Source organism: Cannabis sativa, chromosome X, assembly GCF_029168945.1.
Source record: "Cannabis sativa cultivar Pink pepper isolate KNU-18-1 chromosome X, ASM2916894v1, whole genome shotgun sequence".
NCBI lineage: Eukaryota > Viridiplantae > Streptophyta > Magnoliopsida > Rosales > Cannabaceae > Cannabis > Cannabis sativa.
In genome coordinates this window covers 15,679,821-15,707,102 of record NC_083610.1, presented here as the reverse complement: position 1 = coordinate 15,707,102, position 27,282 = coordinate 15,679,821, and the positions used below count along the sequence as shown (strand labels likewise).

Genomic DNA, 27,282 nt, shown 5'->3' with positions numbered 1-27,282 from the left:
GTGAGTTTTCCTCTGCAACATACTCCAATTATTTGGTGTGACAACATGGGTGCTAGTGCCTTAGCCTCTAATCCAGTCTACCATGCAAGAACTAAGCACATTGAACTGGATGTGCATTTCGTGAGGGACAAAGTTCTAGCCAAAACACTGGATATCAGATACATTCCCAGCCATGATCAAACAGCAGATTGCTTGACCAAAAGCCTGTCCAATTCAAGGTTCCATTTTCTGGTTGACAAACTAGGTGTGGTCAATACCCCACTTAGTTTGAGAGGAGGTGTTAGAAAATGATATTCATGCCACTGGTTACTGGTTACTCTTTGTTACAAGTTACCATTCTTTATTCATTTGTACATGATTTGCCAATCATTGTAATTGTACCTTTTCTCTCTCTTTTCGGTTAGTGTCAGAGTATATTCTTTTCCTTTATTTGATTTGTATTCCAACCTTATGGGAATGACGTGTCCCTTCTAGATTGTACAAAGTGTTGCCCTAGTGGCTATATAAATGAAAGTATACCCCAAAGGCTCATTGAGCTGATTTTCATCATTCACTGCTGCATTATTTACTGCTGCATTATTTTTCACTGTACTCAACCTCCTTTTACTTTTCTGGCAACTATAACAAAATTTAAAATATTAAATATTTAGGACACTTGTCGAGTATTAAATGGTGTGTCTTATTATATAAAAATACTATCTTTTTGGACGGTTCCCAATCCCATTAATTAATTAATAATATTTTTCTAAGTTACTATACTTTACGATTGTATTTGTCGAGTCGACCAATTAAGCCAATTCTTTGGAATATGACCTCTCTTTCTCTCTCCCACTACTCACTTAATTATGCAAAGAGAACAATAATAATTAATCTTAAAAGGGTCAATGGAATTGATGTTTAAGAGGCTATATATATAATGATAATGGTGTTTTTAAAGCGGAAACGTCATGTTAATATATACAACTCTTTTGACTTGAACTAAAAACAGTAGTTCTTCATAGTCATCACAACATAGCTTAAAACAGAATGAGAATCATATATGCATTTATTTATTGATATACATATTATATATATATAAATATAATTATACTTTACAAGCTTGTGCATTAAAGAAATGTAATACAGATAGATAAACCTCCTGCTAATCTAATCATTCACCACCCACCACCCCACATCTGGTGAATTTTCAAAATCAGTATCACGATACATGAAGATTTTGAATATCAACCTGTAAAGCTTGCAGTTCATTTCCAACCTCTGATATTTCAGCCTGAACTGCAAGTAGCTTCTCTAGTTTACTCCGTGCCTCGTTCTGGTAAGGCTCAGCAACTACTTTTACGAAGTGTTCCAAGTTGTCGAGCGCTTCAATGAGATCCTTTTGCATGGCCTCTTCAAGTTCACGAGCCAAGGCATCGGCTGTTTTGTTCACTTTGTCCATCATTGCTTGCCTACGAGCCGGGAAGTTCGAAATCGCTAATAGTCTAACACAATGAAAGACAATTGAGATATAAGGATACCAAATGGTGATTCATTTTGTTTTCTTTTGCCTTGTGGATTTTGGTTAAAAGGCTAACAGAAAGCAACTTAAAAATATAGAAGTGTTTCTCACAATAACCTATTCTTAGTAATCAATTTGAAAAATGACCTTCCATACACATTCGAGAACCTATTAAAAATTCTTAAGACATAATCTAGAGGCCATTTTGCAGAAATATCTAAAGAACATCCTTTTGGAAACTGAGATCAATTCTCTCCAATTACTAATAAAAAGAAATCGATGTTATTTTCATCTTCAAACTATACAGACAACTCTATGGTGTCAATTTGCAAAAAGACCTCCAATTCAGACATGGTGTCGAGCATTTCCAATGGGATATCTTCAATTCTCGACAGGGTTTTGAGAATTTCCAACAAGGTGGTAAAAGTGTTTGGAAGGCCATTTAGCAAAAAATTATCAAAACAAGACTATTATGATATAGTTATTCTAACAAACACTGCTAGTAACTATAATTGAGATCAATGAAATGAAGCATTGAAATTTCAGACATAAAGTTTCAACCAATGTACAATTAAATAAACCATTAAGAGACAGATCAATAATCATGAGAAAGAGAATTAGATAAGAAATATCACCCGCCAGCTGAACATAGGCCAAGAGCAAGAAGGTCTTCTAATGTTGTTGGGAGAACAGAAGTCAAAAGCGAAGCAGATAAACCGGCTGCTCCAAGTCCACCAAACGTTCCCAGGAACTAAGTCAACAAGAAGATTAATACAGTCAGCTAGAATATATTATATGATATACATGCTTTAGGAAAACATAATCCTTAACATTCCTGCCACTACAATATTCAGTGCAATAATACATCAGCTAGTAAAGACTTCCATATATTCAGTGCAATAATACATCAGCTAGTAAAGACATTTAGTTCCTTGATTTCTGTTTTCTTTCTTCCTCAACCTAAAAAACTCACCACTTCTCGAACTTCTTGTTCGAACAATTTAGAAGCAGCAGGTCCACTGAAGTTCCGTACCACTCCCAAGCTAAGTTCATCAACCTTTTTTAGAGATTCAAATGTCTCAAAATGCAACTGACTGTTTGGGTAATCAAATGACGGCCAACGTTTTTCAAATGACTCTTTGTACAGCCTCCCTTCACGAATATTGTTGGATTGTAACCACTGTACATATTCTCCAAGGAAATTCTATACGACAAGAAAATGCTAACATTTCAATATTGAGTTGAAAAAAAGAATCACATAATTCTGGAGATAAAATGATACAAGGGAAACACAAGTAATAAATATAAGTTATATTAGAATCTATGATGCAATGATAGAAGGCAAGAACAAAAGCATCATATCCATGCCTCCGAGATCAGACAAATAATATGCATCGTCGTTTTGATGGCTCACTCAAACAGCAGAAAATAAAAAGGAAAATGTTTATGGAAAAAATATTAATATTATCTTACTTGTGCATCCACAAGTGCAGGACCCATTACATCATTTTGAATCCTTGAGGTGGCAGGAAATGTAGAAGAATTTCCCCCTTTGAACACATATGAGGCAACAATATCAAGATTTGATAATTGCATTGTACTACGTATGAGCTCCATAACTTGTGATTTTGCTTTATCAATCTGCAGTCATACACAAGTGTAGATCATTAATTCAATGGAACACATGCAGATGTGCTTCCAACTGGTAAGAATATGAGTTATACGAGCTTACCGTTGCTAATGCTTTTCTTCTCCAAGATATGCTCTCACCTTCCATTTTCATTGCATAATCTTTTACACTGTTAATTATATCAGTTATCGAGGCCAAGTCCTGTTTAGCATAACGACAGTCCTGTCTCACAAGAGTTTCACAGGAAGAAATCAGTCTTTCAGCAATTGCAATGGGTGTTCCAAGTTTAAGTTTCATTCTTTCCATTCCATTACTTGTTGACCCATCTAAAAAGCTATACAAGTACTTTTCGAGATCATTGAAGGTACTGTGTTTCCAGTGAGAATCAGATAGTGCTATTTCTTGATATTCCTTTTCAAGGTCATGGTTTTTTGAAAGCTTTGCTTCAAGGGCAGATCGTGCTGACACAGGATATATTGTTACATCTTCAGCATTCAACAACTTCCGTGTGTTTTCCTTGATGAATGACATAGCTTCCTCAAGCTGCAATAAATCATGGAAATTAGAATGGGACAAAACAAAGTTGATTGGGAAGCACAAGCAGTACAAGTTTGTTATAGGTATTGGACAATGAAAGCTGAAGGTAAATAATCCATTGACAAACCTCATCAGCATTACGATAGAGATCAGATTTATTCAAGACAAACACAACTTTTTTCTTCCACTGCTGAATATATCGAAGAAAAGAAACCTGAAAGGACAATGCCAGTAGCAGAACCAAAATGAGTCACGCTACACTAGTAAAAAAGTAACTGGACATAATACATATGCCAGAGCTTGTGGTATTTAAATTTACAAATTTTGTATGAATAGAACAATCAAAGAGCATGCTATGTCAAATTGACAAACTAACTAAGCATACCTCACTTTCGGTTAGAGGACGATCAGCAGATATAACAAAAAGAAGCAAGTCTGCACGGGGCACAAATTCCTCAGTAAGGCGTTGTTGCCTCTGAAGAATCACATTTGTTCCAGGTGTATCAACTATGTTCATCTGCTTCCACATAAACTAAATAAATTAGCTCCATTTTGATCTCATCTTCTACCAAAACCTTGGTAGCAAATAAGGTTGTGCACAATTTTCTTTTTCCCCCTTTCCAAACAATCATTGTGACAGAAAAGAATAATAATAGCAACTCTATGTTCACCCACTGCCGCCAATTTCAGTTTATACACAGAATATATTAACAGCACAAAAAAGTGAGTAAATTAGCTAAGTTTGTGTGTACTCCATGTCTAACCCTACAATATCTGAGTAGGAAACAATGGCAATCGCTACGTAGGTACCAGAAAAGACTAAAACTACCTTGAGTAAGCAAACCACCATCTAAGGTACCCACCCGTCTTGGGTGTGACTAGCTATTGGCATATATATGCACATACAGGTATGGTTTATTACAAAAATAGGTATATGACTCACCCCTTTAAGAATAGGAGCAGGAAGGTAGCATATAAATTGACCATCTGGATGCCTTTCACAATGTTGTTCTTCACCAGAATTCAAGTTGAAATGCCGCAGGAAAGTGATCTCATTAGTTGTAGGAACAACCCCATCTTTTAGATATCTTCTTCCAAGAAGCGCATTAACAACAGTTGACTTCCCAGAGTTAAACTCACCCTGATATTAAAATATAAAACCCCAAAAAGAAGATATTAGGAACACTTAAATTTTGAGCAACATTCCCATACAAGTTTCTAGAAAGCCAGCTAAATTTTCTCATCATGAAACTTATATTTCTCTTATTATTATATATAAATTAATAGGAAAGAAAATTCTTATTGTCAGAGATTAGAAATTAGAATGACAAGACCAAGAACAATGAAGCTTGAACCCAAATTGACAATTGGCTCTATAATTATCCACAAGATATGAGAGTAATCATGTTATTTCACCCTCAAAATCAAAAAGAGAAGAAGCTATATTAAAGATCAGGAGAACAATGGCCAAGGTTATAAAGTAAGAAAATAGACGAGACAAACTAACATTAGCCAAAAAAAAATTGTATATTTGATTGATCCTGCATGGTTTTTATGTTAAGGATCTAACAAAAGCAATTTGGGCAGGACATGATGAGTATAGGACCCAAAAATTGCTATAGGTTCAGTGAATCAGTAGCAGACTCAAATGGATGAAGTATTTAGGAGATTCGGTACATATAAGGATGCTACCATACTTATTTTGATATCACTGTTGAACAAAGTCGAACAAAGGTCAGCTTAGTTTTAAATTCTTTCAAGGAAAAAAGAGGATTTTTGTGAAAATAAGAGCTAATACCCATGTATATCCTGGAACCAGAAGTTGTTGAAGTTCAGCACACAATTACCACTATAGCCAGCAAAAAAGGTTCATCAATCTGAGAAACTGCATCACTAAGAAGCGAAACCTCCTCCATCTGATAAAAAAAAAATACAAATTTACAGGATTCAGATTCAACAAATACTGCACTTAATAATATTCAAGAAAGTTAAAATTTTGATAATTATCAACTTCAACTACCAAATAATTTAATTAAAAGATCACCAGTGGAGCAGCTTTCCGAATGACATCTATTGCTTTAAGCAACACTGATTTCTCTCTTTCTATGAACTGTTTTTCTCGTTCCTTTAACTTTACAAAGCCAGCAACTCTTTCTTCAGCAGAATCACTAACAATGACATCTTGGGACTTTCTATTTATTGTGTATACATCATTGAACAAATGGTTCAAAGCATCAACACTGAACTTCTCGAAACCATTCAAAGAAGTAACTAATCCACTAGCACCAAATCTGAGCAATTTTGATGCCTCAGTAACCAACTTGTCCTCATCATATGAATTAAACAGGACAAAAATCGGTATCTTGACATTTTCACATACAGAGTTCAGAACAACATCCACATTTTTGTCGTCGTCAAAATTGTAAATAATAAAATCAGCTCCTTCAGAGTTAGATGCATCTAAAGCAGCTTCCACAGATTGCACATTTCTTGCCACCAAAGGAAGGACCACTGAATCAGACTTAGAATCCATCATTGTATTCCTTGCTACAATAACAGGAAGGCCTATAACCAAATTCACAACGCACAAGTTACTTACTTTCCTATAGAATTAAGTTTTTATAATGTAGAGTGAATTGAACAGACTAAGCTATCATTGCCCAGAAACTAAAATCACGTAAATATGACTATATATTATTTTTATACAAGTTAGAACACCTTGATCAGAGAGCACAACTCCACTAGCCTTAGCTGCGGCGGCAATATCGACTCGTTCAGAAACCAACAAATAGGCGCGGTCTCTAATTACGGCCTTTAACTTGCAAGCGGCTTCGTAGACCTTCCCACCAGTAGTTTGGCCGCTGGCATTGAGAATGACAATCCCGACCCATTTGGACACAGCCCTGTCGATCAAATCCAATGCAGCATCATCACCCAAGACATCCTCTGGGTCCAACTGGAGTACAAAATTGGGAACTTTGATCTCAGGCCGCTTGTAGCCCCCGGGGAAGAGAGTCCTTGGCGGGTCTTGCCTCTGCAGGTCCCATCGACGGTTCTGGTCAGAAAACTGATATGGGTTTTGGGAGATTGACCTTATAGGTAAAAGAGTACGGCGGGGGTGGTGTTTGAAGCGAGATGGGTGGATTTGCAGAAATGGGGTTGGGATGAAAAGGAGTGGACAAGTAGTAGGAGTAGTAGAAGCCTGAGAAAAGAGAAAGGGAACCATGGGAGTGATGAAATAGAAAAACTGGGAGGTGTAGATGCACCTCACACAAACTGGAATGGTACCGTTGGGATCTGTAGCGGGAAATGGAGTTTGCTGGACTGGACGAGGAAGGAAGGCTTATCGGTAAACGGGATTCCAATCTTATCTTTTCGACAATGAAATCACTACTAGTCTTACGTTAGTAGTAAATGGGGTTTTTATTAGACACATTTTTTAACTTATTTACTTTTTTTTTTTTTTTTGAAAATGAAATATCAACTTCATTGAAATGAAAGATTCTAATTACAAAATAACAAGATCAGCTAGAACATTATTCTCAAGAATGCTACGATCAGAGTAAAATCGAGAGCGTCTAGCCACAAAATGTGCCACTCGATTTGTTGATCGTTTAACAAAACGTAAACTAGTATTTGGTGAAGAAGACAGTAAAGTTTTACAATCATTAGTAACCAAACCAAATACCGAAGACATTTGTTGTATACTAAAAATTGCTTGAACAGTGAGTAAGCTGTCAGTTTCCACCTCCATTGTATTCCACCCTTTATTCTTGATCCAACTAAGGGCCTCCTTAACCCCTAAAGCCTCAACTACCTCCGCCTTGTAATCCCCATGGTAATATTTAGCAATAAAATCAATTATTTGGCCGGTTGAATCACGTGCAACCACTCCAAACCCATAGGCATTTTCCTTCTCAAATATAGCGCCATCGACATTGATCTTGATCGTATTAGAAGCAGGTGGTATCCATTGCTCAATGTTACTACCATTATGCAAAAGAGAGAATGATAGTAAACATGTTTTGTCTTGAGCTTTACGCCAATGATCAAGAGTAACCCAAGCCGAAGTGAGAATTTGAGTAGCAGAAGAAGCTTTTTTGTCCCAAACTAAGGTGTTTCTTGCTTTCCAAAGAGCCCAGTAGATCATAACCACACGACAAATAACATCATCATCATAATTAGCAAACACACTATAAAGCCAATGACCAATAGTGCCTTGCGAATCAGCTAAAGGAATCAAATCAACCTTGTGCCAGCAGCTTAGAGCAAGCGGGCAGTTAAGAAGAACATGAGAAGGTGTTTCGGCATGTAGTTGACAAACAGGGCAAGTGGGAGAGATACTTACACACTTAGTAACCAGTTGGAGGCATGTAGGAAGAGCATCAGAAACTGCTCTCCACATGAAATTTGTCACTTTTGGCGGTATTTTAAGGTGCCAAAGTTTGTGCCAGAATCCCGAATTGTTTTCCCCAGACCGAGAAGTCTTCTGAAGTTGCAACATAGCATAGGCAGACTTGACAGTGTAGCTGCCTGTTCTATCCCCAGTCCAAGACCAACAATCTTCAGTAGCTGTAGAGCTAAGAGGAATTCCAAGGATGAGAGCCGCATCCCGTGTGTTAAACATATCCTGGACAAGAGAGACATCCCAGCTTCGAGTTGAGACATCAAAGAGAGAGCTTACCATATACCCATCGAGACTCGGTCCTGTAGTAGAGACATAGGGGTTGACAGAGTCAGGAAGCCAAGGTTGCTTGAGGATATGTGTTGAAAGACCAGTACCAATAGTGATTCTAGCTCCTAGCCGAACCAGATGCTGTGCACTCCAAATGCTACGCCAGACAAAACTAGGATTATTACCCAATTCAGCATTTAGAAAATCAGTATGAGGGTAGTATTTAGCTTTGTACACCTGACTAGCAAGAGAAGAAGGAGAGTAGAGAAGTCTCCAGCCTTGCTTGGCTAACATGGCAAGATTAAAGTCATGGAGATGTCGAAAACCCATACCTCCAGAGTCTTTAGGTGCGGCCATACGATCCCAAGACATCCAGATGATACCTTGTCCATTTGAACTCTTTGTTTTCCACCAAAAGCTTGCCATAATTTTCTCAATGTCTTGGCAAATACCTAAAGGAATAAGGAAAACACTCATGGCATACGTTGGGAGAGATTGGATGACAGTCTTAAGCAAAATTTCTTTCCCAGCACGAGAAAGAAATTTACCATCCCAACTGTTGATTCGGTTAACAATTTTGTTCTTGAGAAAGCCAAGGATCACCGTTTTTTTCCTCCCAATGATATTTGGAAGCCCTAGATAGAAAGAACCAGCAGTTGCTTCGGCCATTCCAAGAATAGAAGTGATTTGCTCCTTAACCGAAATTACTGTGTTAGGACTAAAAAAGATGGAAGACTTGGTGACATTAACACGCTGTCCCGAAGCAAGCTCAAAAGTGTGAAGAAGTCTGTTCATACTACCAGCAGCATCAGATGTGGCTTGGCAGAAAAGATAACTGTCATCAGCGAAGAGCATATGCGTAATAGAAGGTGCCCCATTAGCCACGCGATAGCCTTGTATGATTCTGTTAGCCTCATAACTCTTGATTAAAGCTGAAAAACCTTCAGCACAAATAATAAACAGATAAGTAGACAATGGATCACCTTGACGAATCCCACGAGAAGGAATAATGGGCCCCAAGATATGACCATTATGAACCACAGAATATCTGACAGAGGTAACACACTTCATAATAAGATTAATCCATTTACTAGCAAATCCCATCTTGACCATAACAGCTTTCAGATAGTCCCACTCGACACGATCATATGCCTTACTCATGTCAAGTTTCAAGGCCATGAAGCCTTTTTTACCTCTTCTTTTCCGCTTCAGATAATGCATGACTTCAAAAGCAACCATAATGTTGTCAGATATAAGTCTACCAGGTATAAAGGCACTCTGTGTGGGAGAGATAATAAGATCAATCATGCCTCTCATCCTGTTTGTAAGAACTTTGGCCACAATTTTATAAGAGACATTACACAAGGCAATAGGATGCAGATCACCCATAGTAGTAAAGTTCTTCTTTTTAGGAATCAGCACGAGGTGAGTGTCATTTATACTTGGTGGAAGTTCCTCAGTAACAAAGAAACTCGTAACAAGTTGCACAATATCGTGACTACCGCTTCCCAATGTCGCTGAAAGAAGCCGGGACCCATACCATCGGGGCTCGGTGCTTTGTCAGATGCATTTGAAATAGAGCTTGCTTGATTTCCTCAGGAGTAACCGGTTGCAAAAGAGCCTCATTATGAACATTAGACACAGAGCAATTGATGCCCCTCACAACAGTATCACAAGTGATGCCTTCGGCATTATACAGAGAGGAAAAATAGTCAACAATAACATGATCAAGCCTCGAAGACCAGTTCTTCCAATTACCAGCACTGTCTTGCAATTGAACAATTTCATTACTACGTTTACGAGCACTTGCAGTAGCATGAAAGTATTTACTATTTTTGTCACCCGCATGTATCCAAAATTGTTTTGATCGCTGCTTCCAATAAATCTCTTGTTGAGCTAAAATCTCAAAGTAATTACATTGTTCTGCAGAAAAATCATCAGTAGAAAAAGGACCAGTAGCCGACTTGAGATGGCTCATTTTTTTCTTGCTTTTATTTAATCTCTGTTTAAAGCTTCCAGTAATTTCATATCCCCATTCAGTTAAAATTAAACTACACATATGAATTTTTTCAGCAAGAGAAACATGTATATTTTCATCACAGCAGTTTTTAACCAACTGCCCACACAAAGCCTCACGGCCCCATGCGTTCTCATAACGAAACAAACGGGCTGGTCTGAAATTGATAGTGGGGTCGGGTTCAAGCAAACAGGGTGTATGATCGTAGGAAGTATAATCAAAATTGGACAAATTTAGCTTCAAGAAAAATAGAGAACCATTCATGAGTAGCAAAGGCTCTATCTAACCTGATTTCAACATGTGCAGGACCTCCTCTTCCACGCTCCCAAGTGTACTGGTAACCACCAAGAGCCAATTCATCAAGACGGCAGTCACAAAGAGCAAGGTTGAAGCCGTTGATGAGGGTGTCGGGGTAGGGGCGGCCTCCTTTAACATCACCGTTGGAAGTGATGTTGTTGAAATCTCCGATTACGCACCATGGGAGAGTCGACTCAGCGGCAATGTCACGGAGCAAATTCCAAGTTGTTGCGCGGAGTGAACGTTGGGGTTCACCATAAAAGCCGGTCAGCCTCCATTTAGCATACCCAGTGATAGAAATCTCCATATCAATGTGATTGTTGGAGTATCCTAAAAGATGGGCTTCACTTGATATCTTCCAAAATAGTGCAAGGCCTCCTTTTCTTCCTTGGGCTTCAACAGAGAAACAACTTTCAAAGCCCAATTTGATTTTTACCCTTTCCACAATATCTTTTTTACACAAAGTCTCACAAAGGAACAAGAACTTGGGTTTCTTACTGACACAAATGTCAACTAGGAATTGTAAGGCCCGCGGGTTCCCAAGCCCACGACAATTCCAACTTATGATATTCATAATGATTGGTGGGCCTGGAAACCAGGGCCCACCGAACTCCCATTTTTTGAAAAACCAATATTATCTTGAACAAGAACATTATTGGGCTCATCATCATGGTCCACTTCCTTAGACTTTGCCACATCAGCAGCTTTATATATAGCACTTTCCATTCTTTTCCTTTTTAATTCCACCAAATCCATGTCCACATCAGAAATGTACATAGCATCATTCTCTATCACATTAACGATAGGATCAAAGATAACCTTATCAAGTCTTTGACCAACCTCCCTAGAATCATGGGATTGAGATATGGGAATGCCTTGATTGCCGTGGGTGTTATGATGCAGCTGGTGAGATCCCACAAAATCAGCTTGTGTTGATGGCTTTGGAGTAATGGTGCTCGGACCACCATTGTTATCGTCGGCTCTTGGTAGTTGATCGGCAAAGCTGGTACGCAACCATGGAGAAGCTGTGAGGAAGCTTTGCTTTCTTGATGGGGCTCGCATGGCTATACCATAAGGTTTTTCAATGTCTTCCAATGGAGTATCATATAACTTGTGACATAAACGCTCGGAATGGCCCATTATACCGCAAATAAAACAAAATGTTGGTAGATATTCATACTTGAAGTTAGCATAAAACGACTCACCACCTTTTTTTTTCTGAATTTCATGCGCCTCTTGAGTGGAACGTCAACAGTCAAACGAACTCGAACCCGCAAATATTCACGCCATACACCTTGAAAATTTTTCGGATCCGATTCCAGATAAACGCCCATATAGTTGCCTGCTTGTTGTACCGCCCTTGCAGTTTTGAATCCAGATTGAAGGTCATGGATTTGCACCCAAATATCCAGCTTATTTAGTGCAATTGTTCTCGGATTATCACCCTTTTTCAGCCGCTCGATAATTAACTGCTTTCGATCATACGTCCATGGGCTTCCCGTTAACACTCTTTGAATATCGATTTCATGAAAAAATTGGAAGAGGAATCGATTCTGTTCAATGATCTTGACATACATTCCTTTCCCCGGTTTCCATAAATCCGCCATAATATTTTGAAATATCATGAAGTCCGACACTTTCCCCGTTAACAATCGACCGACAAAGCACCACCGATCGTCAAACTCGAGTTCTTCCACATCCTCCTCTTCATAAACTACCTCATTATCTTCCTCATCATCAAGACATATATTTTTCCATTTTTGTTCCATATCCTTGTTCACTCCACTAGATGAAGCCATTACAGAGAAGATCAATCAAACAATCACCAATAAACAGTTACACACAAAAATTGAGAATCACTCTAATGTAGAGAGACAACAAACATGTCAAGAGACATGACTCTTATATAGAATCAGTACAATTTTTATTTTAGTTCATATGTTTTCTCTCCTATCAAGGATATATGAGACTTGATTATTTACTTCAAAACTAATTATATATTAATGGTTAAATTTTAGCCTCGTTAGTAATTTTTTTCTCTGAACTATGTAATAAATCGTGCTCTTACCGTTAAAAATTCATTAGTAAAAAAAATTCTAATATGAATGAAAGTTCAAGGGGCATGATTTAGTACATATCAAAGTTTAAGAGGCATGATTTGGTAGATATCAAAGTCTAAGGAGCATGGTTTAGTAAATAAACAATCATTGAAACAGTAAAATTGAATGAAACTAGTTAAAAGTTCTTAAATTTAACAATCTCAATAGTTCGGGCGAATTTTTAACGGCCAAAAAAGTTCAGGTGGCACAATTTACTACATGTCCAAGTTCAGGAAAAAAATTATTAATTAGCCTAAATTTTATTATAGGATCTAATCTAATTAATTTTAATTATTTAATCCATCTGATATAATTGAATAATATTATATTGCATCGATTTTATTTATTGGATGTATTTCGTAAATAGTTAGTAATTTAATTCAACGTTATCGAATATTTTAGACTTAATATTTTTTTGAATCGGATCGAATATATCTAATATTTAAACTTTTTTTAAGTCTATTATTTAATAAAAAAAATATATAACATTTTAATATTAATTTTTGTATATGCATATAAATTTTACGAATGACAATATAAAATTTAATTATTTATACAAACTAAATAATAATATTAATTAGTTTGATTAAATTTTAGATGTATTGAATTCTTAGACGCTCTATCTATCTAACATCTGATCTGATCTAATGGATATTAAAAAATAACATTTAATCTGATCTGATCACAATTGGATATTTAATTTTTGGCAGTCAATTATTATTGGATCAGTTAGTTGTTATTGGATTGGATCAATTTATACACACTCTTAGTAGTAATCTCGTGATGAGGCGCACAGTTTTTTTTTATTTTATATAATCAGAAGATTTATCAAGATTTTTGTCCTCTGAACTTAGACATATACTAGATTATGCCCCTGAACTTTTTAGGTCGTTAAAAATCTCATTTAAACTATTGAGATTGCTAGATTTAAAATTTTTTATCTAATTATTCAATTTTGCTAATATGGTAATTGTCCATATACTAAATTGTGCTCCAAATTTTAATATGTACCGAATTGTGCTTCCTAAAAGTTCATCTACGTTAGACTTTTTCTTTTTTTTTTTGAGTGTATCTACGTTAGATTTACTTTAGTAAAATTAGATAAAAGTCTTTAAATCTAACAATCTCAATAGTTCAAGAAAATTTTTAATAACCTAAAAAAATTCAAGAAAATAACATAAATTGAAATAGAAAATGTTTTTTAAGAAAATTACAAATGAATCCTACAACAAAAATAACATATTACCATATGTAATGTTGTAATTTCCACAAGAAATGTGGTATATGTGTGGTTGATTTATATGCAGCTAAACAGCCCAAGTTTATGACCCACAATTGAGATCTAGACTAGAGTCCTCCTCCCCACCTGACCAACACAATCCTTTCCTTTGCAAAATCGATCGAAGTGGAAAATATGAGCACGAAGCTACGCCTCCCTTTAAAGCTTATTCCCCAAAACGCCGTCGTATCTAACCTTACCCGTCGTCTTTTGCACGAAGGACCCGACACGCTGGAGGAGCTCATAGACCGACATGTAGTGAAGAAAGACAAATCCCATCTCCACGACGAAGAAGAAGACGAGCTCTTGAGGCGGAGGCGATTGACCAGCACGCGCCGAGAGGCACTCAGTCTCTACCGAGACATCCTCCGAACTACCCGATTTTTCATGTGGCCCGACTCCAAGGGCGTTCTGTGGCGCGATGTCCTCAGAGAGAACGCCCGGAGGGAATTCGAGCTCGCCCGCTTCGAAACGGATCCCGAAATTGTGACCCGGTTGCTCATCGGCGGCCGTGATGCTGTACAGTCGGCTATAGATAAACTCGTTGAGAAGCAGAAGCAACTGGTTGAGAAGGAACGCGACAGTAGTGGAGATCGACGATGATTCTCGATTTGGGTGTAATTTTGTATTGTCGATAATGTGTTTGTTTATTTGTCTCTGTGAAGAGAATTAATTAACCTAACCCCAACTTTGGGGATAAATTTATTAGCTTCATTGCTTGAAATTGAAAAGTGGCCTACTATCTCATATGAACTATATAGAAGAAAATTTACATTGTAGCATTTATTTCCGAACCCAGTGAAAATTTTTTGCAAAAAGATGAACCCCATTACAGCATTCACAACTCAAAATGTCAACCAATTCAATTACGGTACTGCTGCTGCTGCCCCTTCAGTGTGGTTTTCACACTCATCGAGATCGGGGGTGGCGAAGCCAAAATGTTTACCGGCAGGTGTTTGGAAGCATTCTGAATCGCCATGATCCTCATCAGTTGACTGCTCATGATCTCCTGGCACGAGCCGGGGCGGAGACGAGAAGTCTAAGCACATTCCTTGTACAACTTGTTCATATGAAGAAAAATCTTCAGAAGCCAGTTGGTGGTACTCCACAAGCTGATTCAGGCATTGGTTTTCCCTTACAAGATTTGCATTTTCATTTGCCAATCTGGATTTTTCAGCTAGCAATGTCTCCAATTGAAGTCTCACCTACCAAACCCAAATCACCATTTTTTGTTAAACAATAAGTAACCATAATGATATTATATATTCTTTTCAAACATTAACATAAGTAATCATTATACCAGATCATCTTCGTCAGGTCTTATCCCTTTGGCAAATCCATCTCTTAGTCTTCTGTTCTCCTCTTCCAGCAGCGAGCACCGCTCTTGCATGAAACATAAATCTGATTTTATTAACTTCATTTCCCTCGCAAGTGAAGCTGCTTTTGTTGCCATGGTAACTGCTAGCTGTTAACAAAGTTACAACAAATAACAACCAATTTTAGCTTCGATAAAATCTGTTGGCCCAACATTTGAACATATATAAATAAAGAGATACAAGACCCAACATTTTTGGCTTTATTCAGCTTTCCATCTTTCGGATCCTGCTCCTTTTCATCTCTTGGCCCCTCTTCTTGATCCTCTGAGCAATGGCTGGTTTCGTATTTTCTTTTCAATCCTTTGTTGGGATCTAACTCATTTTCTTGTTTTCCTACAACTTCATCTTTGTTACTGGCTGACTCCTTTAAGCTACTGTGAAATATTTCTGTTAAGGTGGGTGGTTTAGCAAGATCATTAGCTCCCTATACAAAGAAGAAAGAAGAACTTTTTCATTAGTTCCTTATATATATACATGATAGAACTTCAATTAAATAAATATAATGTACCAAAATGATGGCACCACCAAAAATTAAAACCCAACCTGAAGAGCATTGTCCAAATGGTTTGATAGTTGAGACAGAGTGTGAGCAACCGAGTCAAACCCTCTCATCAAAAGCAATGTGTCATCCTTTAATCGCTTTGAACGTCCAGAATCTTTATAGCTCTATCAAATTAAATTAAAAGAAAAAATAAGAAATAAAGTTCCCATCTGGTTCAATTTTAGCACCATGAACTTAAAAAAAAAAAAATCACCTTTATGGGGCGATCATGATTTGGGGGAAGTTTCCCGGATGAGATTTTGGAGTTATGATCGTCGAGAAGCGCGTCTACTCGGCCATGGAGGGTACTCCAGAATCGCCTGTCTGAGGAGGGACTGAAATTAGGAGAACCCATTAACAAGTGAGGTGATTCCTGCAAAAAAGCAAATAAATTTGTTAGTGAAAAATTATATTGCGTAGTGAGTTTGATAAAGGAGAGAGAAAAGAGAGAAAAGAGATAAAGCAGAAACCTTGTGGAGATGGGTAGGCGAGGGTATCTCCAAAGACGCTGCCATTAGAGTATGACAGAGGAAAAGATGGAGGTTTTGAGATTGGAGGAGAGAGTGAGGATCAGTAAGTGTAACGGCTAGTTTGAAGGAGGTGTGTGATAAATGAAAGAGATTAATTTAAATAGATGGGGCCAAAAATTAAAGGTTAACGTTCGAATATGTAATGTAATCTTGGAAGAAGGGATCTGGTCCACTACTTTTAAGATGAGAAAGGTGATGTGGATTTTCAACGTCTGGGGGGACCCACTATCCAGTTTTACTTTAATTACTTGATTGGTTCATCAAAGCAATAATAGTGATTACGGAGGGAACCAAGTTTTGATTGTTTTAAACTTTATGCATCAAGTGGTCAAACTGCCAAGTGCCAAGTATTGTAGCACTCGCTTTTATTACTGACCTTGTTTCAATACTCGACCAATAAACTGGATAATTGCTTGAAATATTGATGGTCCTTTTAAATTATTTTCTTGGATGTTTTTTTTTCTTTTTTTTGATAAAAATTATCCCCTAACTAACATATAACTCTGGATAGAGAAAATGAAAATTCCCCTGTATTATTTATTATTCATTTTCTAAAACATGTATGGATAATACTAATGTTATGGTAATATAGTCTCAATTGAGAGTTCAGTCAGAAAATACATGACAAATTTGAAGGAAATATATTCTTAGTGCTAATGTTGTAACTTTAATGCCAACAAACTTGATTTGGACAAGTTTTAGTTAGTTTAATATTGATAATGTCGAAAATTGACTCTACAACAAATTGTTAATAAGACTTTGAATTCTTTGTATCAGGTTCGATCTAGTCGAATTACATTCTCATTCGGTTTACATAATTTTTCTCACAATTCTCTCAATTAGGTCTAGGTCACTTGCTTCATGAGTTCAAGTACAAATTTGATGGTGTATTCCTATAGAGTTTCAACCAATCTGGTGTGATCAAGAATTCATTTGCATTTTGAAGGAGGGGATCTTATATTTATAGGTAGAAAGGAATCCCTGCTTCCTTCTCTTTTTCTATTCTAATTTGTCCATGTGTTAAATCTTGTTTGCTGCTCATCGCGCCTCCTTTCTGCCTTCAAAGCTCTTTAAAGTGTCATTCTATTCCTTCTCGAGCTCTGCTCTGCTCCGCGTCTCTCTTTATATAGAGTTATGCTCTTTTGTCTTTAAGCTTATTGCTATGCTTCCTTTCTTTAATGGAATGGTGTGTTTCTCTTTATGTCCTCCCATATTTCAATATCAGCCTTTTCTCCTCATTTTACCTTCCTCGAATTACTTATTTACCCTCAAGATTATTTTTATCTCTTACAATTGCCCCTCAATTTTATGGTATATGAGCTCGTGACTTTGTTAGTTTGAGCTTTGAAGCCATGGAACCTATTTGCTAAAAAATTTGGCTTGATGATATTGACACTATTTTTGACACATGGCATGAAGGAAACAATCCCAGGGCCTTGCATCCCAGGATAGGGTAGTGTTACCTGCACAATGGGGCACCCGGGTAAGTAACAAGATTTAGCGAAGTTGTTTCTGAGTTGTCTTTCAACAAATAGGTCTCCATGACCCTAAAATGAAGAACCATGGAGCTGAGGATGTCACGTGGACATCCCACGACTCAACTAGGACCAGCATTAGTGCTAGGCGCCCATGTTGACATCATGTGTGCCAACTCGCGTCAGTTTTCATTCCTATCAACTTCTTATGAGAAATCTGATTGGCTATTGTCCTAAGATACATGACAGACATGTCACAATCAAGTTTCAAACTTTGGAGACGAGTATACATGAAACAGCACATGGGCACCCGGAAGCCTTAATGGGCACCCAGATTGACATCTAGTTGATCTAGGCATATAGTGGCTAGGGTTTAGGGTTTAAGTTTTCGGGGTCATACATGGACCCGAATCCTCAAATCCATCAAGGAATAATGCAAAGACATGATGTTTCATCAACGAAATCCTAAAGGAGCCCATACACAGCTATAGGCGCCCAGGTTGACATTTTAACCTAGGCACCGATTTTGTTTCACCAAGTTTCGTCGGTGCAAATTTGATGAAACTGAAATTTGTGGAGCACTTTTCATCATAAAGAATATTGAACATCAACAGGACCAATTTCGGAGATGTGGACCCCCACCTAGGCTCCCAATGCAGGCCTCCATGCCATATTGGGTGTCCAGGTTGGCAAATTTAAACACGGGGCACTCCGAGACGTCATTCTAGAGAAGTCTCCCAGGCATTTCCCTTATTTTCACCCACGAGAAAGATACAAGTGCTTTTGGGGGACAAACAAAGCCATTAAGGCTCCCGATGAAGAGTTGGGCGCCAAGGTTAACGTAGCCACACTTCTGGTGGTCTAGTTGATCCAATTCTGATTCTGTCTCAGGCATTCTTCTTGTTTCACTCCAAAAATAAGATATTAGACTTGGAATCAGGAGAAAATATCATTCAAGAGTGAGTTAGTCCCCAGGAATCACTAAGTGCCAGTGTAATGACCGTTTGACTTTTATGAGAATTAAAAATAATTAATTTATTTATTTATTACTTTATGATTATATTAATATTAAACTAAACATATTCTACCCTTCTTATATTATTCTTTTTATTCTCTCATATCCGTAGCTTAGCTTCATTTTTTTCTTCTTCCTATTTTGCATGTGAATTGCAATTTTTTCCTCTCATGTAAGTTTTATAGTGCAATTTTCTAAAGATTTTTTTAAGTCTTTTTTCTTTATTTTTATTTTCTAAATTCAACAATGTATGACAACTAAAATCAATATATATAAAGAAAAAGTATGAGACGGTGACATGACACTCTAAAAAAATATAAATTATTGGAGAACATTGTCCCACATAGATTAAATATAAAAGTATTGAGCCATATATAAGAACATAGACTACTCCACTCATTGCCAATTGGTTTTGAGATGGAACCTCATGATTCTCATCATGGTATCAGAGCCATATCCCTAGCGGGCTTTCGATCCACACCTATCCAGATGGTTAGCCAGCCGCACGATATCCAGATGGTGCAAAGATACCTGAGATTCGAACAAAAATAAGCGAGCAAATGGCAGAGCTTGTGATAAGGTGATTCAAGATTAGTGAGCAAAAATAGCCACCATCTTGAGGGTCTTTGAGATGGAACTCCATGATTCTCATCATAAATCTACAAATTGATACTCTACTATTATTTTAATAATTTTTCTATATAATATATATAAAGAAGAGGAATGAGGCGGTGACATGACACTCTAAAATCTAAAATCTCAGCAAATTTATTTTTCTCTTCTCTCTTTAATTCTCTCGGGAACACCATAATTTTTTCTACACCACCCTATTTATTTATTTTGTGAAAGTAATTTCTTTTAACAAAGTAATTTAAAATACTATACATAATAAATTTTAAACTTCTTAATAAATAATTCTAAATACTAATTAATAAATTTGTGTATTTAATTTTTAATAAATAAAATTATTAATAATAATATGAAATAAGATAATATTATTTATAATTTTACTATATATTAGTGTTGACCGAGGTTTTCGGCAACTAATAAAATATTATAAAGTTAGAGAGCTGTAAGAAAATTAGAGAAGGATTTTTACGTGGTTGGGGCGTTAATGAGCCTTAGTCCACGAGTCTTTGTTATTTATGGATGTATTTAATACAAAGAATGTATTTGGTGAGTATTTCACCCTTATAAATACAGAGAATGTTCTTGGTGAGTATTTACTCTACTTGCTCTTATGCAGCCCAAGATTCTCGATCCCATTTAATGAGCTTTGAGGGGGTATTTATAGTGTTTTTGGTGGGGTGATTCCCAGAATTATCCTTACCAATGTATCTGTAAGTATCCATAAAGTTGGGCGTTCCCAATGAATATACCATGGGTAATGCATGGTCAAATCCCCAGGTGCTGTAGGGTTTTTATGTGGAATGTCCTTATTGCCTTTTGTCTGATGTGACTCTTCACAGTGTAGCCGTCGCTAGACTTAAATAATCATTACTTTGTAGTTGCTGGTTGGAGGTTGTGCCGTCAGACTTTATTGCGTGTAGCAGTCCCAACACGTTTGCTCCCATGCGGCATTAAATGCGACTTGATTGTTCAGGAGAAACCTGATACGTCGCGGAGATGCCTTAACGTTACTTCGAGCTTCCGGGAGCATATGGGGTTCCATATGCCTTCTCCGGGGGCTACGTCCTGGAAGCCACCTTACAGCATAAAGACTTAGCAAATATTTTAGATTGTGTATTGCTTGATCCACGTGTCCTTGTTTGGTTGGTCCACGTATATTAGGAGAAATTAGGGGCAACAATGAGAATTATAAGTAATATTATAAATACTTAAAAAAATTAAATTAGTCGCACGAAAAGCGGCTATGTTGCCTAGTTTGTAATATTTGATCGTCGTGTATTTATTTTCATGATGTTTTGTTTTGTTTAGTTTATGTTATCCTTATTATAAATTTTTAGCTACATTAAACATATAAAGATAATATTTTATATATTTTATAGAGTACAAAACTAAAATAAAAGATGATATTTAGTTTATATAAATTTTTCTATCTTTTTAAATTAATATTAAAATTATCTTACTAATTAATTGGATGAAATAAAAAATAAACTTAGATTGGATATACAGTCATTATAACAATTTAAAAATAAAAATTAAAAACCGACCGGTTCATTTTATCTATAGCTTGAAATTGCTGGTTCTCATGCAATCAGTGACAAAACTGAGCCAGAGTCAATGGCCACTCTAGCTTTCTCATCCGCTCTGTTCTTCTCCTCTCCATCCACCACCAACAAGTTTCTTCATCCAACTTACTCCATTGTTTCCTCATCTCCACGCCTCTCTCACTCCTCTCCTCTATCTTCTTCTCTTTCCATTTTCCCCACTTTTCTCTCAAAGCCTCTATCAACAACTTCCAGAAGCTTTAGTGTATGTTCCTTAAGTGTCAAGGCTAGCGCCGCCGAGAAGAAGAAGGTCCTCATAGTGAACACCAACAGTGGTGGGCATGCCGTAATTGGGTTCTACTTCGCAAAAGAGCTTCTGGGTTCTGGCCATGAGGTCACAATACTCACAGTTGGTGATGAAGGTTCTGATAAGATGAAGAAGCCCCCATTTAACAGATTCTCAGTTAGTATTATATCAGTTTTGATCCATACTTATGACTTAAATTGAGTCAGTTATTGAACTTTTTAACATGGGATTTGTGTATGTTTACTAGGAAATTGTAAGTGGTGGAGGGAAAACCGTTTGGGGAGACCCATCAGATGTTGGGAAAGTTGTGGGAGGAGCAGCTTTTGATGTGGTGTTGGATAACAATGGCAAGGATTTGGACGCAGTAAAGTATGTCTGATTTTGGTTTTTTTTTTTTTTTTGTTTTATTATTCTGATTTAGGAAGTGGATAACATGGAGAACCCAAGTGACCATTATTCTAATAGCTTCATTTATGATCTTCACGCTTAGGCCTGTGGCAGATTGGGCTAAGAGCTCTGGTGTGAAGCAATTCTTGTTCATCAGCAGCGCTGGGATTTACAAGTCAACCGACGAGCCTCCTCACGTTGAAGGGGTTTGTTCATTCATCACTTTATTGTGTTATGTCCAGACTAATAGTATACCCCCAGTTCTATTATAAAAACTTAAGCCTGAATTTCTTATATAGGATGCTGTGAAGGCTGATGCAAGTCATGTTGGAGTAGAGAAGTACATTGCAGAAGTTTTTGATTCTTGGGCAATATTTCGTCCCCAGTATATGACTGGATCTGGAAACAACAAAGACTGCGAGGAGTGGTTCTTTGATAGTAAGTAGATTAGATAATCAACTTTTGCATAGAATTATGCTCAGTATGTGAACCCTTCTATGTTTTTGAACAGGATAATACACTAATTTGTATCAGTTAGTGTTGCTATGTTCATTTCTATAGTGATCTAACTATATATGAGCAGGAATTGTTAGGGATAGACCACTTCCAATCCCAGGCTCAGGGATGCAACTCGCCAACATTACCCACGTGAGGGACTTGTCTTCCATGCTTACTCTAGCTGTGGAGAACCCAGAGGCTGCAAGTGGCAACATATTCAATTGCGTAAGCGATCGAGCTGTAACTTTGGATGGAATAGCCAAACTCTGTGCTCAAGCTGCTGGCCGCCCTGTCAACATTGTGCATTACGACCCGAAAACCATAGGGAAGGATGCAAAGAAAGCTTTTCCTTTCCGTAACATGGTAATGCAACTAATTTTCTTTTTATCTTCATAGAAAATTAAAACTACACTCGGGATAAGTTTTTTAGCAAAACACATCCCAATTAGGAACTAACAATCTGATTGATAGCCATTCCAACTCCATATATTTGTTGTACTTTGCAGCACTTTTATGCTGAACCAAGAGCTGCAAAAGAAATTTTGGGATGGCAGGCATCCACAAACCTTCCTGAAGATTTGAAAGAACGATTCGATGAGTACATAAAGATTGGGAGAGACAAGAAAGAAATGAAATTCGAGTTAGATGACAAGATATTAGAGTCCCTTAAAGTTCCAGTAGCTGTATGAATGACCATCAAAATTGCGTCTATTCATCTCCCAGTTGTTTGTTTACTTGTATAAGCACTTCGCTGAAGACTACAATTAACAATTTTTGTTTCTTTATTGTAATAATCAAACATGGATGATATGCAAATCTTTATAAATAAAGAAAATTAAACTAATAAAGAGACACATCATGCTGTAAGTTTATTATAGAACAGTTCACATTCTGTGAAACATAAATTGTAATTGGGAGGGACCACCATATAATAAGCTTTTGATACCAAGAAAGATATATAATTCCACAAATTTAATGTCGAGCAAACATTAAAAAAGAGAGAACCTGCACCAGTCAGCAAATGAACATGGCAGGTAAATTGGAGTATTTAGCTAGCTTCCACTAAACATGAATGTGCTGAATGCTAAACCTAATCTACAACAAAGGGAGCTGAAACTACTCATTATAATTAAATAAAAAATAAGTTCTGATCCATAATTTCAATCAAGATAAATCCAAATAAGCAGAAGGCAAGAGCCAGAGTTCTACTCATCTTGCTTGATCTCAAGGCCCTTGAGCCTTGATTCCAATTCGTCATCATTATCAGCATCTTCCTCATCAGCATCATCCTCTCCATCTGGGTCGTTCTCATCCAATAGCCCAAGCATACTAGGTGAATTCTTAAAAATATCTTTCACCTCATCAATTCCTTCATCAGATATGTAGTTCCCATTAATATTAAGCAACTTAAAACCAGATTTACGCAAAACAACTTGCGCCAAAAATCTTGCCCCGGCCCTTCTGATCATATTTGTACTCATGTCGACCTCCTTCAACTGGTCATGACCATCTTCCAATGCTTTACCGATCAGAATGGCACCTTCATCCTTCAGCTCATTCTCAGACAGGTTTAATATGGTAAGGAATTGTTTTGCAGCTATAGTTGTAGCTAAAGCAGCAGCAGATTTTGTAGTAATGTCATTTCCAGCCATTTCTAGCACTTTAAGTGAAGGAGCAGAATCCTTGAGAGCATGGGCAAGCGCTTCCGTACCTTCATCCTCCAAGTTAATGTAACTAAGGTACACTTCGGTAAGATCTGAAAAGGCAGGAATAGCTTTACTCAAAGCTAATCCAGCTTCTACACCAAACATATTATCACGTAGATCTAGTTTCTTCAGATTGGTACAGGTCGCAAGTGCTTCAGCCAGTGCCACACCCCCTTCAGAACCCACCCTTGTAGAAGAACAACGGAAATCCTCCAAAACAGGAGAATGCCCCACCATCTTTGCTATCGCAACTGCTCCCTCATCTCCTGTCATGTTATTGTGAAAATGAAGAATCTTAAGCTTCTCTGTTGATGGGATTAATTCAGAAATGGCTCTAGCAGCTTCCTCAGAGATTCCATCATTCATCAAATAAAGCTCCTCCAAATTATGTTGTGACCTCAATAGGGAACCAAATGCCCTGACACCCTTCTCACCCATGGCATTGTTTGAAAGATCCAGAAACCTCAAGACACATCCTTCCAATGCTGCAGAAAATATATTCATAACTTCAAGAGCTTCTGCCTCTGGCCTTCCCGCAATAAAATCTGATAGATTCACTTCTGTCAATTGATCTTTAATGGATAATAAGATAGGTTCAGCAACGCGAGCTGCACCTAATCCAAAGCTTCTATTGCTGAAGCAAATCTTAGTGTATTTTCCTTGTACTGATAGTGGCTTTAAAAGCTCCTCGGCCTCCTCTGCATCAATAAAGGATCGATGACCACCAGATATATCAAAGACAGTCTCATGAGCAGCACCAACTTTTTCAGATGTTATCATCTCTCCATCCTTCACTCTAGGACCTCTTTTTAAAACTTCCAGCATAAGCCTACTTGATTCTTTGGCATATATTTGTACTGCAGAACCTCCATCGCCATCTGGTTCCTTCTCAAAATGTTGGTTTGCAGTTGCAAAAGCAATATTCTCTATTTTCTTTGAATCCTGCTCAGCCTCTTCTTTATCAAGCAGGCCATACTTCCTAGAAAAAATAGATGGAGTTATGAGATTCTTAGTCATTCTTTCTACAAGCAGCAGTCTGGTACTCTGGCTGGGGGGCCATAATTTAATTGATGTCAACCGGTGGTTGAAAGTTTGTGCAGTAGAATCCATGTCAAAATTACCTGTAACAATGTAAACTTACCAGTTAAAAACTCGTAAGAGGGTCAAAAATTAGTAAAATGTTAACGAGGGAGGAACACCAATAAGCAAACCACACAGAGAGTCATAGTCACTATTCACTACCAAGGTGGCAAGGTGCATTTATGTGCATTGTGCACAAACAAACTCAACTTGGCTCCACAATGGTAGAGTTCGCATACACTTTTGTACAGTCAAGTCAAAAGACACTTCACAAATTACATTGAGACTACCCAATGGGACCAGTGGCAAAAATAACAGAAGAAGTAACAGTTGTATTGATCAGAAATGCAGTTTATGGTAATGACGAATGCTCCAATGCCTCTATTTTAATCCTCAGATAATGGTGGCATGATACAACTGACAACAGTTCACGAGTATCTCGAAAATTGACTGGAGGAACATATATTTTATGCAAACAACAGAACAATCAAACGTTGAAGCTTACACAGTTAAACTCATTACAGCAAACGATTAAAGTTGATTGTTGATGTTTCTGCCATACAATATTGAAAGGACATTCACTAAAAATTCTCCTATTTATTAACATCTCTTAACAATACTGCTTCAATAAAATCCAATAAAAACTTAAGAACATAAATAATCCCAAATTGAGTTGCGTAGGTAAGAAAAGGATATGAAAGAACGGCTATGACAGACACAGAAACACGTCGGAATATATGCATTATATTCCGACGTATGACGATCTAAATCAGCAAAAATATATGCATTATATATATATGAGTGTGTGTGGGATCATTTAGCAGATCCACGAAATGAAATATCGTACATATATTTACACAGATCTATGGCGAATAATGATAACACCCTAGAGTTCAATTTGTGAATAAATTTCAAAAATCTGCATACAGGAACAGGAAATTGGCAAAATAATAATAAAGTATTAAAACATACATACGTTAAAGAAGCATAGTTAGTGTACCTGAGAAGCAGTGAAACCCTAAAACTTTGGGAAATTTGAGGTGGGTGTGGCGGAAATGAATTCTCCGGGAAAAGGAAGAATGGGGGGTTTGGATTGCGTGCGTGGGACGCAGAAGAAATGATGAAAGGAAAGGAGGAGGCGATGCGGAGAGAGAGTGGAAATGATTGAAGATATTGATATTGGAGGGAAAATAATGATTAAACCCTCATTCTCAAATCTCAAATCTCAAATCTCAAAACTCAAAATTAAATTGAGAGCCAAATCGTACGCACTACGTTCTTCCATTTCCACTCAAATAACTAACTAATAATACCTCTTTCTTTCTTTACTTTACGCCTCATTTCCCTTCTTTTCTTTCCTCCCTTTTGTGGGCCGGGCCCAAACCTTTATTAGGTAGGGCTGAGCCTTTCCAAAGCCTTCTATTTGTTGCTCATTTCTAAGGCACCCACTTGATTTGTTGTTGTTAAAAATGGATTTCTTTAAAATCTCCAATTGCTAGCCATGGTTGAAGGGGAGAAATATCAACAAACTGTTTTAAAAGTGTATATCAATCTACTTTGTTTTAAACATTTGGAGCACCGTACAAAGACTGTAAAATGAAAGCTAGCTTCACCATCTGACATCATATAACAATTAAAGAAGTTATGTCCATAGTTAAGAAGAGTAACATCAACACTATCATGCCAAAGAAGCATTATGTCACCGCTGAGACCAATTTGAGGTGATTCAAGACCAATATTAAGATTAAGGGACTGTCGAAAATGGGAAATTGAGATAGTAGGAAGTTTTGTTTTCATAAGAAATAAAACATAGGGTGATTGTTGTTTGACAAGCAATCGAAGGTGTTTGAACCCACTCGGGTTCCCCAAACCCTGTGTATTCCAACTCAATATTTTCATGATGAGTTGCAGGATTGCAATGCAATCTCCGTTGAGTTGTCAACAAACCCATATGAATCTATGTCATCATAGGAAACAAAATGACTAGAGCTTTCTCCTTGTGACGGGGGAAAAGCGTCTATGGTGGAGTATGGGTAACGTCATTTAAGAAATTATCTCATTGTTAGAGACTCACATTGTCTCTTTGGTAAGTTGGAAGGGGGGACATTTTTGTTATCCATAGTTTGTGAAAAACTTGTGTTTTTGTGATCAATGGAGTAAATGT

The 27,282-nt window shown here is 37.3% G+C and overlaps 6 protein-coding genes across 6 annotated transcripts; 2 read left to right on the top strand and 4 right to left on the bottom strand.

Moving 5' to 3' along the window:
- Positions 1-1,016: 1,016 nt before the first annotated feature.
- On the bottom strand, positions 1,017-7,069 carry LOC115703620 (probable transmembrane GTPase FZO-like, chloroplastic). The gene is made up of 11 exons (XM_030630859.2): positions 6,384-7,069; positions 5,710-6,230; positions 5,513-5,581; positions 4,609-4,806; positions 4,051-4,182; positions 3,793-3,879; positions 3,231-3,671; positions 2,972-3,139; positions 2,472-2,702; positions 2,134-2,249; positions 1,017-1,481 (listed from the first exon to the last, which is right to left on the bottom strand). Exons 1-11 carry the CDS (start codon positions 6,889-6,891, stop codon positions 1,199-1,201), a joined length of 2,754 nt encoding a protein of 917 aa, XP_030486719.2. The 5' UTR covers positions 6,892-7,069; the 3' UTR covers positions 1,017-1,198.
- Positions 7,070-11,793: 4,724 nt separating this feature from the next.
- On the bottom strand, positions 11,794-12,453 carry LOC133032058 (uncharacterized). Its single transcript, XM_061105878.1, has one exon. The coding sequence runs from the start codon at positions 12,451-12,453 to the stop codon at positions 11,794-11,796; it is 660 nt and encodes a 219-aa protein (XP_060961861.1).
- Positions 12,454-14,079: 1,626 nt separating this feature from the next.
- LOC115703628 (uncharacterized) lies at positions 14,080-16,812 on the bottom strand. Its single transcript, XM_030630868.2, has 6 exons — positions 16,420-16,812; positions 16,164-16,322; positions 15,952-16,074; positions 15,599-15,832; positions 15,333-15,497; positions 14,080-15,237 (listed from the first exon to the last, which is right to left on the bottom strand). Exons 1-6 carry the CDS (start codon positions 16,462-16,464, stop codon positions 14,899-14,901), a joined length of 1,065 nt encoding a protein of 354 aa, XP_030486728.2. The 5' UTR covers positions 16,465-16,812; the 3' UTR covers positions 14,080-14,898.
- Positions 14,168-14,763, top strand: LOC115703639 (uncharacterized). The gene has a single exon (XM_030630879.2). It carries the CDS (start codon positions 14,168-14,170, stop codon positions 14,633-14,635), a length of 468 nt encoding a protein of 155 aa, XP_030486739.2. The 3' UTR covers positions 14,636-14,763.
- A 4,298-nt stretch (positions 16,813-21,110) lies between the features above and the next one.
- On the top strand, positions 21,111-23,180 carry LOC115703656 (chloroplast stem-loop binding protein of 41 kDa a, chloroplastic). Its single transcript, XM_030630898.2, has 6 exons — positions 21,111-21,603; positions 21,695-21,816; positions 21,938-22,040; positions 22,134-22,272; positions 22,418-22,695; positions 22,839-23,180. The coding sequence occupies exons 1-6, from the start codon at positions 21,214-21,216 to the stop codon at positions 23,019-23,021; spliced, it is 1,215 nt and encodes a 404-aa protein (XP_030486758.2). The 5' UTR covers positions 21,111-21,213; the 3' UTR covers positions 23,022-23,180.
- An 89-nt stretch (positions 23,181-23,269) lies between these two features.
- Positions 23,270-26,480, bottom strand: LOC115703648 (RAN GTPase-activating protein 1). The gene is made up of 2 exons (XM_030630890.2): positions 26,119-26,480; positions 23,270-25,159 (listed from the first exon to the last, which is right to left on the bottom strand). Exon 2 carries the CDS (start codon positions 25,146-25,148, stop codon positions 23,538-23,540), a length of 1,611 nt encoding a protein of 536 aa, XP_030486750.2. The 5' UTR covers positions 25,149-25,159; positions 26,119-26,480; the 3' UTR covers positions 23,270-23,537.
- Between the last annotated feature and the right edge of the window lie 802 nt (positions 26,481-27,282).